General features: G+C 38.9%; 1 protein-coding gene across 3 annotated transcripts in view; it reads left to right on the forward strand.

The window, feature by feature from the left end:
* Window positions 1–15,324, forward strand: part of LOC142829926 (uncharacterized) — a 122,006-nt gene that overhangs the window by 84,773 nt on the left and 21,909 nt on the right. Inside the window, exons 5-6 of one of the 3 annotated variants that reach the window (XM_075932309.1) lie at window positions 1,705–1,811; window positions 2,142–3,597. The exons of 1 other annotated variant lie outside the window; for it this stretch is intronic. In XM_075932309.1, the coding sequence (XP_075788424.1) occupies window positions 1,705–1,811; window positions 2,142–2,224 (190 nt within the window). In that variant the 3' untranslated portion in view covers window positions 2,225–3,597. Of the gene's footprint in view, window positions 1–1,704; window positions 1,812–2,141; window positions 3,598–12,129; window positions 14,311–15,324 lie in introns of those variants that run through there. One more of the 3 variants, XR_012904857.1, reaches the window with a different exon arrangement.

The following is a 15,324-nucleotide window of genomic DNA, read 5'->3' on the forward strand; positions in this document are numbered from 1 at the left end:
TGTCCTACCTTAACCCTGAAAAAAAAACCACTCAAATTTGTAACCTCCTTTCTCACTCTCATAACTGCTCCTTCTCTTTTAAGAGTCAATGAGCATGCCGAAGTTCTGGTGACCTCTTGGCTGGACTAAACACATCATTCCTTTTACATTGGTCATCTTTTGAACTTCCTCTGAGGCTTTTTGTTTTGTTTGGGGGGTTTAGTTGATTTTGGTCTTGTGTGTTTGTTCCCCACAATGTCCTGTGCACCACTAATAAGGAAACTCCCACAAACAAACTTGGACATTCCAGTAACAGGAGCAATAGTGCAGTCCAAGGGCACGCTGATTGCGTAGCTCAAGTCAGAATAGCTTATTTTGACTTTTGGTGCTGTCTACACAGCAGTTACTTCAAGATAGACCACTCTTCCCCTGACTTCCCTTACTACTCATACAATAAGGGTTATAGGAATTAGAGTAAGCAGTTCTTCACCTCAGCATTATTTCAACATTATGTCAAAAGAACTGCTTGTGTGTCGATACTGACTATGTTATTCCAAAATAACGCTGCTGTGTAGACATAGCCCAAGAATGCTAGTAGATATTTCATCAGACAAGTCTAGTCCAAAGAGCTATCCATGCTGGTGGGTCCTTATTAGATATCCCAGGTTGTGAGATGGGAGAAGCAATGCAAATGGGAACCAAAGATTGGATAGGGCTTTGTTGAAGAAAGGACCTCCTTGTAGGTCTAGTGGGAAAGACCTCTCTAGGCTTAGAGGTTTGGTTAGTGGCTGGGTTAGCATTCATATTAATAGGGACTCTTTCAAGCTAATCCCTTCTGAATGTTTTGAGGTTTATCCTGTGTTTCATTAATGCCAGGACTTGCCAGGGCTGAACCTCGGCACCTCTAGGCTTAATGATTCATGCCCCTGGCACCTCTGGATTTGCTACATCAGTTATGAATGTAAAAAAATTGCTTGAGCACCAGCACCTCTTTCCTTAGGAATTAAGCACTGGGTTTATCATTACTTATCTGGATTGACTGCTTTGATTCTCTTTAGATCACAAACCAGCAATGAAACCATACAAGATATCTTTGTCCTAGGGTATAGGACTGGTGAAAAGCTACCAGAAATAAATTTAAAAATAGAGTAATAATCTAATATTTCAGGATGTCTCTGCAATTTATCTTTCTTCAAAAAATGAATTTCTATTTAAGAAATGTGGTGAGAGATGTGATGAGGGATGTAAAATGAATTGGGTATTTCAGCAGAGCCACATGGGCTAGTAGATAGAGTACCAGACTGAGGAGACCTATGTTTTGTTCTCCGCTCGGCAGCTGGTTTCCATAGTGATCTTGGGCAAGTCACTTCCTCTCTCCATGACTCAGTTTCTCTACCAGTAAAGTGGAGCAAATACTGATCCCCTTTGTACTGTACTTTGTGATCCAATGATGAAAAGTGCAATAGAAGAACTAGGTGGTATTAGTATGGATTGGTGTTCTTCAAAACTACCAGAGTGGAAAAACTAAAGGAAAAGCTATGTGTTGAGGAAGGAGCTTTGGGGGATTAAAGTACAATGTTTTATATAGTGTTCTGTATACAGAGACCTAGGGATGATAACTGTTTGTGAGCTCTGTAACCGTGCAGTTTAATCTCATGTCCATAAAGAGGTTATTCATATTCTCCAGAATGCCTCAGTCTGAAAATTTCATTTGTTTTAACTTAGGAACATGGAGAGTCCAGAATTGTACTTTAACTGGGCAATACCATGGATTCTTCACATGCCACTTGAGTCTCTACAGGGACCAGTTATAGTCTTCTCATTGTCTCTGGGTTTGTCATTATACTTCAGCTGTTTTACTGTCTGCTGCATTGTGACTTTCCTCTTGCTAACAGTCTCCTCTTCTTGTCTTGGTGACCTGGTACGTTTTTGGCTGTGAAGTGCTGAGTACTACACTCAAATGTTTCTTTGCCATTAACTTGCTGCGTAGTAGGCACATCCTTTGTATGGCCTTGGGTGCTCTGTGCCAGAGAGTGAATTTTGAACGCAGCCACAGCTGAGCACTAGGTGATGGCTTGACTGTCCTTTCTGATGGCAGCTGTGATGGCAAGAGATTCTCAGGATGAGCAGGGTAGCGATCTATTTTAATTTACCCCTTGCAGCTTCAACACCCAAAACCAGATTCACATCTCTGTCATATCGGCTGACATCCAAAAGTATTCCGCTGAGTGGAGTTATTCCATAAGAAACCAGTGTAATTAAGAAAAGACCTTCTGTTCACTTACATCGTCATACGCCCACGTTTGCTACAGCCCCCATTTTCTGTCTCTCACTTCCTTCTGTTGACTGTGATAATTTAGGCTCAGGTCTACATCAAGATGCAGGACAACAGCTTCCACCTTGTTCAGTCACACCTCTCTGTTGCCTAATTTGCTCTCATTTAACTGGTTAAAGGCATCTTTTGTACCACTGCAAGATTTGGTCCATTCTGCATCAGTTTCACCAGCTGTACAAAAGGAAAAAGATACTTAGCAATCCCACTGGGCTAGTGTTTGGCTGCAGGAGGAATATTACCTTAGCCAACATATGGCCCCTATCGTCTCCATCCTTCCCCATTTTCCTTTCAGCAGGGGGCAGGACACAGAGATTACTATAGAGAACAGCCCCTGAGAAGTCGGAAAGTAGAGCTTCAAAGTACTTTTTCTTTTGCCAGTTGCTATCCAGTATTAAAGATGAGATACTAGATTATTGGAAATGGACAAGAAATACAGAGGAGGAATGTGACCTTTCAAATATCTATTAAATAAAACTGTGTGTACTCTGGGCTGGATCATGCCCTTCTACAGCAACCCTGCAGAGGATTTTGCAGTTCCTTGATGTTTTCTTCCATGAGGAGTGCTTTGTTTCCACACAGCCCTGCAATGTGTCCATCCTCACAGATCTCAGGATATCTGCCAGAGGTACAGACAGCAGATCCATGCTGTTGTTCCATGCTGCCCTCAAGCACTATCTTGTCTCCTTGTCAGTGTATGTCCCTTCAGATGTGTTGACAAGAATTCTCAAATGGGCAACTGCCTTGATCCTGCAGAAAATTCTCCGGGCCTAAGTGTGAGGAGATGGTGCCCCCACGATGGCTACGCTTTCCTCATCTAGATAGAACAGAGGAAGTCTCAGAAAGGAGACCCTTTGTGCACAGGTCTCAACAGTATGGTCTCGTCTATTGTTCTGTTGTCAGCAGGTGCATTCTTCTATCAAGCTATTGATCAAAACATTTAATTAAATGGAGGGTATACTGCTTCCACTTAAGGAAAAAGGTTATTTTTCATACCTTAGCCATCTGCAAATCTATTCACTCCAAAGGATGACTCAATATGAAATAATTCCTACAATTTCAAAACTGCACATTTACACCGTTTTGAATCATTCCTTTCTTTTGGTACTTGACAGCATGTAAAATAGATGGACTGTGTTTTGTTCCCACTCACTGCATATCTGCTACTTTCTGACAATACAATTTTGGCTTTATAATAAATCCTTACTGCAAATCATTTTAAGAATTCCAGTCCCATAATTCGCCAAAAGCTTTTTGACCTTGTTAACTGCAGCTTTTAGACGAGAAATTTGAAATAAATGTCAACCTGGCTGATGCAGTCTTATTGTTTTCTTCCATTAAGATAACTTAATAGGCTTAGATGGCTGGAAGTGAAGATCCTTTCTAAATTTTAAGAGCCATGATTAATTTACTTTAATGAAAAGCAAAACAGAATGACAACAATCTTTGTAGTGGTCTGTGTGTACTAATGAAATACTGAGATCTGTAAAGAAACACTGTTAAAGCTGAAAGGAATAACTAAAAGAAAGTCCTCTTATTAGTTATTTGTTACGCATTATATTACCATTGTTAGGATTTGGTCCAGACAAATTAATGTACTGACCCTGTAAAGAGAAGTGTATTTTTTGATGTTATTCCTACTCCTATTGAAAACAATAGGAGGTTTGCCATCCACATCAATGAAATCAATATTGAGTACTGAACGAACATCACTATTATGGTCTGTATGTAGTGATGGCTAATGGGACAAATTATTTCTTTTAAGCAAAGCAAAAAATGCTTGTGGCCAATGCTCTTCTTCCTTTCCCTGCCTTCCTTCCTTTCAGCTGAACAATGGAGAGAAGAGCGGGAAGACTGGGAATGTGGAATAGAGACTGGCAGCATTTGGTTCTTTTTGGAGCAGTAGCACCATGAGTGCAATGAGGAGTGGTGGGCCAGTGACTTCCAACCACTGAGATTATTCTTCCCTCCACTGAAGGAAAAGGGCAGTGCTGAATCAGGACATGGTCACAAGCTTTTTTTTTTTTTTTTTTTTTTTAAGTTTCTTAGTTCTCATCAAAGACCTCATTTATGTTATAGGGGCTATATCAAAATAACTACACATTTTTCATACCCATGTCAAACTAGTGCTATGTCTACACTGCAGAGTTTTTGCACAAAACCAGCTGTTTTTGCACAAAAACTTTCAGTGTGTGCACACTACAAGCCCATTCTTACACAAGAAAAAGTACAGTAAATCGTAAGAACACATGGCTTTTTGCGCAAGTTATTCCTCTTTCTTTGAGGAATGAGCCTTTTTGCTCAAGAGCTCTTGCACAAAAAGCCATGTATGGATGGGCAACAGGGGTTTCTTGAGCAAGAGAGTGTCCACACTGCCATGGATGCTCTTGCGCAAAAGCACATGGCAGTGTGGGCGTGCTCTTGTGCAAGAATTTTTTCCACAAGAACTCTTGTGCAAAAAGTTCTTGCGCAAGAATCCTGCATTGTAGATGTAGCCTAAGTTTAAGACTACAGAGTCTGAGGCTACGTCTAGACTGCAGGCTTCTTACGCAAGAAGCTTTTTGCAGAAGAGATCTTCCACAAAAACTTCTTGTGCAAAAGAGCATCCACATTGTAAAAACACATCAGAAAAGCAATGTGCTTTTGTGCAAGAGAGCATCTAGACTGAATGGATGCTCTCTTGCAAGAAAGCTCTGATTGCCATTAACAGAATGGCCACCAGGGAACCTGTGCTTCTTTTGATAGGCTGTTTTTGTGCAAAAAAACCTGTTTCCCATCCACACACACCTTTTTGCACAAGAGCTCTTGTGCAAAAAGGAGTAATTCCTCATAGAAAGAGGAATACCTATACCACAAAAACCCCTCTGTTTTGTTGATTCACTGTAAATTTTATTGCGCAAAAGCCCTGTAGGGTAGACATAGCCTCAATTCAGGTGCAGCACCACTGGTTAATTATCAAGGTGCCAGTAAGACACCTAGTGCTTCTCACATTAAACTTATAGATAGGTATTCCCAGAAAGACCTGTCTGTAGATCCATTTGGGAATTAAGTATAAACCTCTCATGCCACTGTTAGGTCTTTATGTTCTTCCTTTCCTACATAGTGCACCCAGTAATAATCTCCTCATATACTCTGTGACAGCCGTGTAAATCCCGGATACAGTATAGTATTATCTTTGTGCTTGTATGCAGTAGGGGTGGGACAGTCTGACAGCCAAATCCACAAAGTAATGTTGGATGCTTTTGTTGTTGTTGTTGAAGGAATTCATATTTGTAAAAGTAGGGTAAAGCATTTGGGGCTGGTGATAGTTTCAAAGTGACAGCCTCTTCTCCCTCCCCCCGCTCCACCCCGGTACAAAACAAAATGATAAATACACAAAATAAGCATGGCACAAGCTTGCAGTGGTTCCATGCATGTGTACCCTTAAACCTATTCAGAGCCCTATCAACCTTTGAAAGACACTGCACGAGTGAAAGGATCTACCTAAGTGGAGCCAGTCTCAGGATGGGAGCTCACTGCCTACGTCTTGATGGTTTTTAATCTACAGTTGTTCCTGAAGACTTTGGCAGAACAGGGGTGGCTGCTGCTATACTTTTTTAACAAGGTAGCATTCACTCCCACTGCATCAGATCAGCTCTTCTCAGATCTCCTTCAGGCCGTCTAGCATGGACTGCAGCACCAGAATCTCAGAGCACAGCACCGAGGAGAGACTGCCTCAATATTTAAAAAAAATGTTTTAAAGAATGCTTTCCATAATGCCAAAAAAGCTAATGCCTGCCAAGGCATCTCACTGCTCTTTAGTATCAATTTCATGCAACTCTAAGCTGTGTCACTTGTTAAATGACAGAGATTCTCAATACATTTAAATGGAAATTTTTTAAAAAATCGTGAGTGAATTTACTGTCCCTGAAAGTAAATGACTAATGCTAAGGCCCTCAGTGTAGCATAAGGCAAACAGGTGTTACAGTGTGCAAGCTGTCCTAAAACACTCTGCCAATGCTCCTCTGTTCTGAATGGTAAACTCCTAATCCTACCACCATGTTAGCTCCAGGTTTTGCTTAAGTAAATCCAGCCCATTGGGCTGTATTTTGCAATGTAGTAATTGTAATACATAAAATATGATGGGGCCTAATTTGGCTACATCTAATCAGGAAAGAGATCTTGGAGTTATTGTGGATAGCTCTCTGAAAAAGTCCACGCAGTGTGCGGTGGCAATCAAAAAAGCAAATAGGATGCTAGGAATTATTAAAAAAGGGATAGAAAATAAGACAAAGAATATCTTACTGCCCCTATATAAAACTATAGTACACCCACATCCTGAATACTGTGTACAGATGTGGTCTCCTCACCTCAAAAATATATTTTGGCATTAGAAAAGGTTCAGAAAAGAGCAACTAAAATTATTAGGGGTTTGGAACGGGTCCCATATGAGGAAAGACTAAAGAGACTGGAACTTTTCAGTTTAGAAAAGAGACTGAGGGGGGATATGATAGAGGTATATAAAATCATGAGTGGTGGGGAGAGGGAGAATAAAGAAAAGTTATTTATTTGTTCCCATAATACAAGAACTAGAGGACACCAAATGAAATTAATGGGTAGTAGATTTAAAACTAATAAAAGAAAGTTCTTCACACAGCGTACAGTCAACCCGTGGAACTCCTTGCCAGAGGAGGCTGTGAAGGCTAGGACTATAAGGGTGTGTCTAGATTACATGGCTTCGTTGACGGAGCCATGTTAACTAGTTTACCCGACATAGTCAATGAAGCAGGGATTTAAATAATCCCTGCTTCATTAAAATAAAAATTTCCGCCACTCTGTGCTGACAATCAGCTGATCCAGCACAGCGTGGCAGTCTAGTTGCGGCACGGTCGACAAGAGAAACCTTTGTCGACCTCTCCCTTATGCCTCACGAAACCTTGTCGGAGCCATGTAGTCTAGACACACCCTAACAGAGTTTTAAAAAAGAGCTAGATAAATACTTGGAGATTAGGTCCATAAAAGGCTATTAGTCGGGGGTAAGGAATGGTGCTCCGGCCTCTGTTTGTCAGAGGCTGGAGAAGGATGGCAGGAGACAACTTGCTTGATCATTGTCTTCAGTCCACCCCCTTTGGGGCACCTGGTTACTGGCCACTGTCAGCAGACAGGATACTAGGCTAGATGGACCTTTGGTCTGACCCAGTATGGCCATTCTTATGTTCTTATGTACTGTGTGATGGGTGAGACATGTAGAAAATTAGGATGACTAGAGTGTACCTGGTGTGTGTTTTGTTTTGTTTGGAGTGGTGTGTGGGTGGTGTGGGTGGTTTTTTTTTTTTTTTTTGTGACTTGCCCTAGTCAGAATATGAATGGTGGACTTGCTAAATTAAATGGAATTTTTGTGATTAAATTGTTTAATTTCATAAAGAAATGAACAATAGAAAAACAAAAAAGTGCCCCACATCTCTCAGCCTATCCAAGTTATGCAGGTATGCAACTTTACAATTTGCCCAATCTGTGAGACCAGGCAATAGCAAATCACACACTATTATACAAACATAACATGTTAGGCCAAGAGTAACAATATATTTGAAAACATTCTTAAATAGGCAAACAGGGAAACAAGGAGTGATGGAAGAGAAAGGGGAAAAGTGGAGCAGTCGGGTGGAATGAAAGTCTGGCATCTGAGCTGTTTCGGCATTCTTTATCCATATACTATTCAAAACAGATTCTAATTTTAATCAAACCCATATAATTGCTCTCTACATTGATAAAAATATTCCTTTATTTGCTGTTAACTCAGACAGGCCCAAATATCTCTGCTCTCTTCTGAGCATACTCCTGCTCCTCCATCTTTGTAAAATCATTGCAGCCCTCAGGAGGTCAAATCTGTGTAGTAAAATTAAACCCAGCACCACAGGTACATAATCTAAGATAATTTTGGTTTGGTTGCTAAAGCCAAGCATTATTTCCACTCTTCTGGCCAGCTCTTTCCACAGCTGCCTGACTCTAGTACAGTCCTGTAGCATATGCGATTAGTGTACCTCTTCCTTTATGAGAGCTCAACAAACTGTAGACGACAAGGCTGCCATCTTGCACAATTCTGTGGCTTCCAGCAAATTTTCAGTAGAGTCTCTTGCTGTATTAGCATAGTTTGAGCATTTTGAATATGCCAAAATATGCACTGTCATTATTTGTTCTGGGCTGCCATAACTCCCCGTCCATGCTTTCACAAAAAGGAGTTTCTAAAGCATTTCCAAGGTTCTGGGGCCTCCAGGAGTATGTCTACACAGCAGTGTTGTTTCGGAATAACTGACGTTATTTCAAAATAACAAAATGCGCATCTACACAGCGAGCCATTATTTTGAAATAATGTTGAGATGAAAGACTTCTTACTCCAACTCCTATAACCCTCATTTTATGAGGAGAAAGGGAAGTCAAAGGAAGAGTGTTCTTTCTTCAACTTCCTGTTCTTTCTTCATCTTCCTTAGACAGCACCAAAAGCCGAATTAAGCTATTTCAACTTCAGCTATGCAATTGACGTAGCTGAAATTACATATCTTAATTTGACTTTTGCCCTGCTGTGTAGTTGTACCCTAGGAGTCCTAGGCCTTTTGAACCAAACCAAGCCAATACGTTAATCAGTGTTTTAGTTTTAAGTACTGCCATGCTGCTGTGGGTGGCAGGTCATATTGTCACGTTAGTGTTAGAAAAGAGACTAAATAGAAATGTGAATGCTCATTTTGCATTCATTTTGCTAAAGCCTTGTCTGGCCACATTTACACTTTTAGATAACTTCTGTGTGATTTCCATAATGATTTAGTTGAACCAGTTTAACTTTGGCTGTGGACATTCTTAAACAGATTTAAGCCTAACTGATATCTGTTCTGTTTGTGTCAGTAAATTTATAGGCACTGGGTAAACTAAATTGGTTTAAGAACTGATTAAAGTTAAACCAGTGTAACCTGTGTGTGTAAACAAGGTCTAATTCCCTTCACTAAAGAAGGTCAAACTTGACGAGCACATGCCAGTAATACATACAAGACTAATTCCACAAGTGATATTTGGACTAGATCATGTAACAGGTGTTTTTCATCTCCAGTGTATACAATTTTCTGGGTGCAGGATACTCTCCTTTATCAGAAGACCTAGAAGTATGTCAGGTATTTAAAATTACTAATCTGGAGGAGTACCACAATGATTCCACCAGGCTGTAGCATCACTGTTGATGTCATATTCATCTTAGAAGTTCACTCTCCCTTTCAAATGCCAATGGATAGGTTTGATATTTTGTGATGCTTGAATGTGTCCTTCCTTTCACCCCCACAGAGAATTCATACTGAACATGCACTGTACTCATGGTAATATATTGTGGGAGCTTATATATAAGTGGCAGGCAGTGTAGGAAGGTATTTTACTTACTGTGTCTGATCTGAGCAGGCTGGGCGCCTTTCAGATTTTCTCTGATATTTAAGATACACATTTTAGTCAGCATTATAAGACATTTAACACCTGACAGTTAGCTCATTCTTTTGCACCTGCGATAGTGAACATGGAAAAATACAACTTGCTGCTGTGCAAAATAAATTAAGCAAATGACAGTGAGAGATACAAAGAAGAAAATTACGTGTTGTCACCAACTTAGGCAATAGAATAACAATTTTAATAAAACTTTTTCCATTAATTTTGACATTCACTTTGTAACTTATACATTTCTCTTGGATGAATAAATATAATAGCTTGGGAAACCACAGATTAAAAGTTTTGGGGGGCAAAATGTAAAGATTTCCCAAGCACAATTACAGGAACTATGTTAAATGTATAATTCTTTGTTGTTTTCTCTTACTATTCATTTAAGATTCAAAGATCAAGAATAAAATTCCAGCTGAAAATGTAGTGAGTGTTTAATTTGTTCATGAATATAGACTATAGCCAGTTAGGCAAGTGATGTTTTGTTTCCAACCGACAGCACTGACAAGAATATATAGTCTTTTGTCTTGTAATTATATTAGCCTGGGCAGATAGCCGAATGGAGCAGGTCACACCATAATGATTTCAAAAGAGGTCTCTTTAAATGCTTAGCTGCTAGAAGTGATGAATGCAGTCTGTTCAATGCCAGATAGCTGCATGGCCAGTGGATGCTGGCCAGATACAGAGTTGGAGCAGTAAGACAGTGGCAGGAGCGGGGGGAGGAGAGAAGTAGCCAAAAAACTGTGTTTGAAAACACATGAGCAATTGCAGGGCTAGGACATTGTGGACACCCACAAAGCATTTCTAGTGATACAAAATATTGTTAGAACAGAGACTCCACCAGGACTGTAATAATTTTAATTTGGGGCCACTAAGCATAAATTCATTAACAGCTATAGGTCTCTTTCCCCCTACTTCATCCCCAGCACCCTGATCTTTTCTTGTCACACTGTGCTGTGTGTGTCCTGATGTCCTAATGTGTGCTGCCCTCAGACAAACAAAATAAGACCAAATCATTCTTCCCCTTCAAAAGTTTGGTGTTTTATTAAAAGTTGGGAACAATTCTTAAGAGAAACATTTTTACTGAAAAATCCAAGTTTTGGATCAACCAAAAATAATTCAGAAATGTGTGTAAAAAATGCCAAATTTTTCACCTTAAAAAAATCTGAAAAAGCTCCTTTAGATGTTTTTTCAATATTTTTATTTAAAACAAGTTATTTTGAACTTTACTTTGATTTTATTCAAATAGTTATTTAAAAAGTGTAACAAATACAGATACCCTCAAAACATTCAGCCACACAACCAAAATGTTGTTCATTTACACAGCTCCTCTCATTATTCACCATGATTTCTCTTCCATTCCCTCTGCTGCCAGGGATGCCTCAGGCAAACAGGCACAACTGCAATTTGTTGTCAAAAGGCAGCTCATGCTTATTGCTGCTCTCCTGTATTGCTCACAATATTTGCTTCTTCGGGGCCACTAGGTGAGATGCTTGAAGGTTACAGGATGACAGTTCAACATGTGACTTCAGTGAAGTTTTACTCCATTTTCCTTACTCCTTTCTACGATAAGCATGGGATTTGGCAAGATTTTTTTATTATTTTTTATTTTTTCTAGTTCATCAGTCTAATTTTCCTTGTTCTCTATCTTGTATCGCTACCTTGCCCATGTTATGCATCTTCTTTGCTCATTACTTCACTCTGTGGGAGGGATATCTCAGTGCTTTGAGCATTGACCTACTAAATCCCAGGTTGTGAGTTCCATCCTTAAAGGGACCATTTAGGGATCTGGGCAAATTTGTACTTGCTCCTGCCAAGAGGGTAGGGGACTGGACTAGATGACCTCTCAAAGTCCCTTCCAGCTCTAAGAGATAGGTATATCTCCATATTAAAAGTAGACTACTTTTGAGTTTAAACCTTCATTGTTTTCACCACTACAGGCAGTCCCCGGGTTCCGTACAAGATAGGGACTGTAGGTTTGTTCTTAAGTTGAATTTGTATGTAAGTCGGAACTGGTACATATTGTAGGGGAAACTCTAGCCAAACATTTCTCCAGAGCTCAGTTTTATTCTCCCACACCTCACTTCCCTCAGTCCTTTATTCTCAAGCTGAGGTGTCTACTGAGAAAAGCCGCTCGACATCTCCCTGGTCTGCTGGGGGGGAGGAGCTAGTGCGGGGTGGCCTCACCCCATTTGTAAGTAGGGATCCGATGTAAGTTGGATCCATGTAACCCGGGGACTGCCTGTATTTTCCTTCATGTCTTTCATTTTCCCTTTTGTATTTCCTCTTCTCCAGTTTCTCCTATTTCCCCCTGCTAAATTTCTCTGTTGATTCCTCCATTGTTTTATCATCTTTCTTTCTTTCTTTTGCAGCACAGTTCCACAGCAAGAGAAATCTGCTTGGCTTTGATTATCAGTTTTGACCCACTGCTATCCTGTATTATTGATGATGTCTCTATACAGTGGAAGCTCGTTAGTAGCTACATCTTGGTGCCCTTTTGCTATGTTGCTCCTAAGCGGCTATTGCTATTATGGGGAGTGGTCACAATTCACAAGAAGGAATTGCAAAAAAAAAAAAAAAGGTACCTTTACTCCTCCACTGTAATGTGACAGAAGGGATATTATAACAGCATATGGGGATTAAGAGGTAGACAATTACTGTATCTTCCTCTAAGGAAGAAGGTAGAAAAGTATCCTTCAGCTGAAAAATAGCAGCTTGGCAAGCAAGACATTAAGTCAGTATATTTTTGCTTTGATATGGGCTGTCTTATATTGGGGATCTCTGCCGTAACAAAGAATATGTACAAATAGAAATGTAGTGCTACAGACAGTATCGCATGTCAGTTGATTTAGCTAAAAGCAATAGGAGAGCCAATAAGAGATTAAAAACATAAAATGAAATTCTTTACACAGTCAAAGGAAATATCAGGTAATTGCACTTAGTTGTCTCTTCTAATTTCAGTTACCGTTGTTTAAATTGTAGCTATTTACCAATGTTATCTTTTGACAAATGGGGGGAGGATTGATTTTATTCTGTGTTTCTAAAAATACTTGAAATAAGTACATTTTGTTCATTTTTTGTATATAGTGACCATCGGTAATTCAGGTGCATGGGAAATAAGTTTTATTTGCATATTTATGCTCTAATTCTATAGCAATAAATAAAATAATATTTAGTTGTATTCAAGTGATCACTGTATATTATGATCACTTTTTGTTACTGTTCCATGATTGCAATAGTGATCTTTGCTTATTTAGAAGGAAATAGACATTTCCAAAGTTATGCCAGGTTTGAATTTAAATAGGTTGACAATGTGCCTTTAAAGCGGCACATGCCAACATATTGTGTCTCAAAGTCAATATCTAAGTCAAGTGGATTGGTTTTTAAAAAACTACAGCAAGTGATTATTTTAACAAAGCACATGAGGTCATAAATGTCAGATTTGCAAACAAATTGTTTCTTTCAAACTGATATGGCTGGCAGACTGTTCTGTGCAGAGCATCCATTCTTGTGTAGATTTTGAACTCCGAAACCTAAAGGACACCAAATAGAAACAGAACTGGACATTATTAAACTGGACATCATTAAACACAAACACAGTCAATAGTAAGTAAGTAAATAAATAAATATTGTTCTTTCAAGCTGAGGCTGAAGGTATGGTTTGCTAACACAGAGATTAGACTACAAGCTGAATCCAACTACCATTATTTATTCAAAAACAGCATCGTCATAGAGAAACACTTTATATTTTTTAAAATACAGTACAAAACCTAGTGTACTGTTTATACACAAATCCACCTCCAGTGTCTATCTGGGTAGGTTGTGGAAGCAATCAACACAGGATATGAGTGCCATAAACAAACACATCCATCATAGAACCACAAATATTTCCCATGAAATCTACATTGATTTGCGATTTTACTGGTTTATTGGCAGTTGTCAGCTTGCAGATGTTATGAACTGTGTCAAGTTGATGATGGTACATAGGTGATAATCCTCTCAGCTGCAATGACATGAATCCCACTTTAGTTCTCTGGTTGGAAGAATGAAGTAGCTCTGTTGGGAGCTGCTTTGTTAACATCAGGCCTACTCCACATTTTGATATAGCCTTGATAGCTTAAATAAAATGTGTCTGAGAGCTTACAATCAGCATCCAGACTTTCTGACATGTGTCCATCACTAACGTATTATAAATGCTTATATTTTGTTGTGTTGGGGATTTCTGAATGCATAAGCTGAGACCGATATGGTCAAAAACCTTTATGCTGTCTGAGCCCTCCTCAAAACCATCCTTTATAGAACAATCCCCCTCACCTCCATACATACACAGAGTTCAAAAGAACATTTTGTTTTAATTTAATTTCCATTCCCTCCATGTTTCTCAAGCCATAATCCCCTGCAACCCATATAGACTCTGACATTATCAGTGCACCTCTGTTAGTAGATTCCGTTTTTTGTTGAACAGACTCAAAAAAATGTTTCGAGTCTGTTCAACAAATAAAATAAATCATTTTGTGTTGGGGTATCAAAATGTTAAATTTTAATAAAACATGTCAATAATAAACCTGTTTCCCCCTTTCTGATTCAAATTATTTCTGAATATTTCCTTCCATTAAAAATGTTGATATTTCATCTTTTTTTCCTGATCCAAGAAGAATTTTTTTAAAATATTAGAATGTTGGATGTTTGCTTAGCTCTGTTTATATCAATGATGCACTTAATGATTTAAACTGGTAAGTTGTTAGTGGTTTGGAAAGTTGCTTAAAGTGAAACATCTATAGGCTATTCACATTTTATGGTATAAATCTTACTTGAGAAAAAAGTTATGAAATCATGAGCAAATAAAAATAACTATCGAATTTATTTGGGAGGAGCAAGTGCTGCTCAGAACCTTGCAGGAGTTGTTCAACTTTTGGTTCCTGGTTGATTGGTTGCAGTTTACGCTCATTTAGATGGCCCCTTTTTTGTTTGAGTATATGCATATTCATGAAGGTGCAAGGAGGAGATAGCAATGATACAATCACAATTTAAATATTCTTCCACAAATCACTCACAATATAATTTAGGAACTTAGGTCATAACAAGAACGTTAAGTCTAACTGTCATCACTCAATCAAATAAACAATGCTCATTCTAGATAAGATAGTTGAAAAATATATTTCCAATTTAGTTTATTCTGGGAAGTCATCTTGGAGATTTCTTACAATTAAATAGTGTCAGTACCTTTTCAATGGGTTAATGCCAGAGGGTTGTACCCCCCAAACCCAGCCCATTGCCCCAAAATACAAGTAGCTTTCTCTATAAATGTCATCTGAAAATATTGAAAGTTAGCCGAATAATGAGCCAATTTCTATGGAAATAGTTTTGTTATTATTTAATCAAGCCAGCATCTAAGCGATTCATGAACAGCCTGTTGAAATTCAATAAGCAGTTCATGAATCTCTTAGTTCAGGATGTCTGAAGAAAAAAGGGAAAAAAACCCACCCAGGAATCAGTAAATACTTTGTGTCAATGATGAATGTCATCCAATTTATTTCAAAGCAGTTATGAAGCTCCTTAGTACCTCT

The sequence above is a fragment of the Pelodiscus sinensis genome, chromosome 1 (genome assembly GCF_049634645.1).
Source record: "Pelodiscus sinensis isolate JC-2024 chromosome 1, ASM4963464v1, whole genome shotgun sequence".
Classification (NCBI taxonomy): Eukaryota; Metazoa; Chordata; order Testudines; family Trionychidae; genus Pelodiscus; species Pelodiscus sinensis.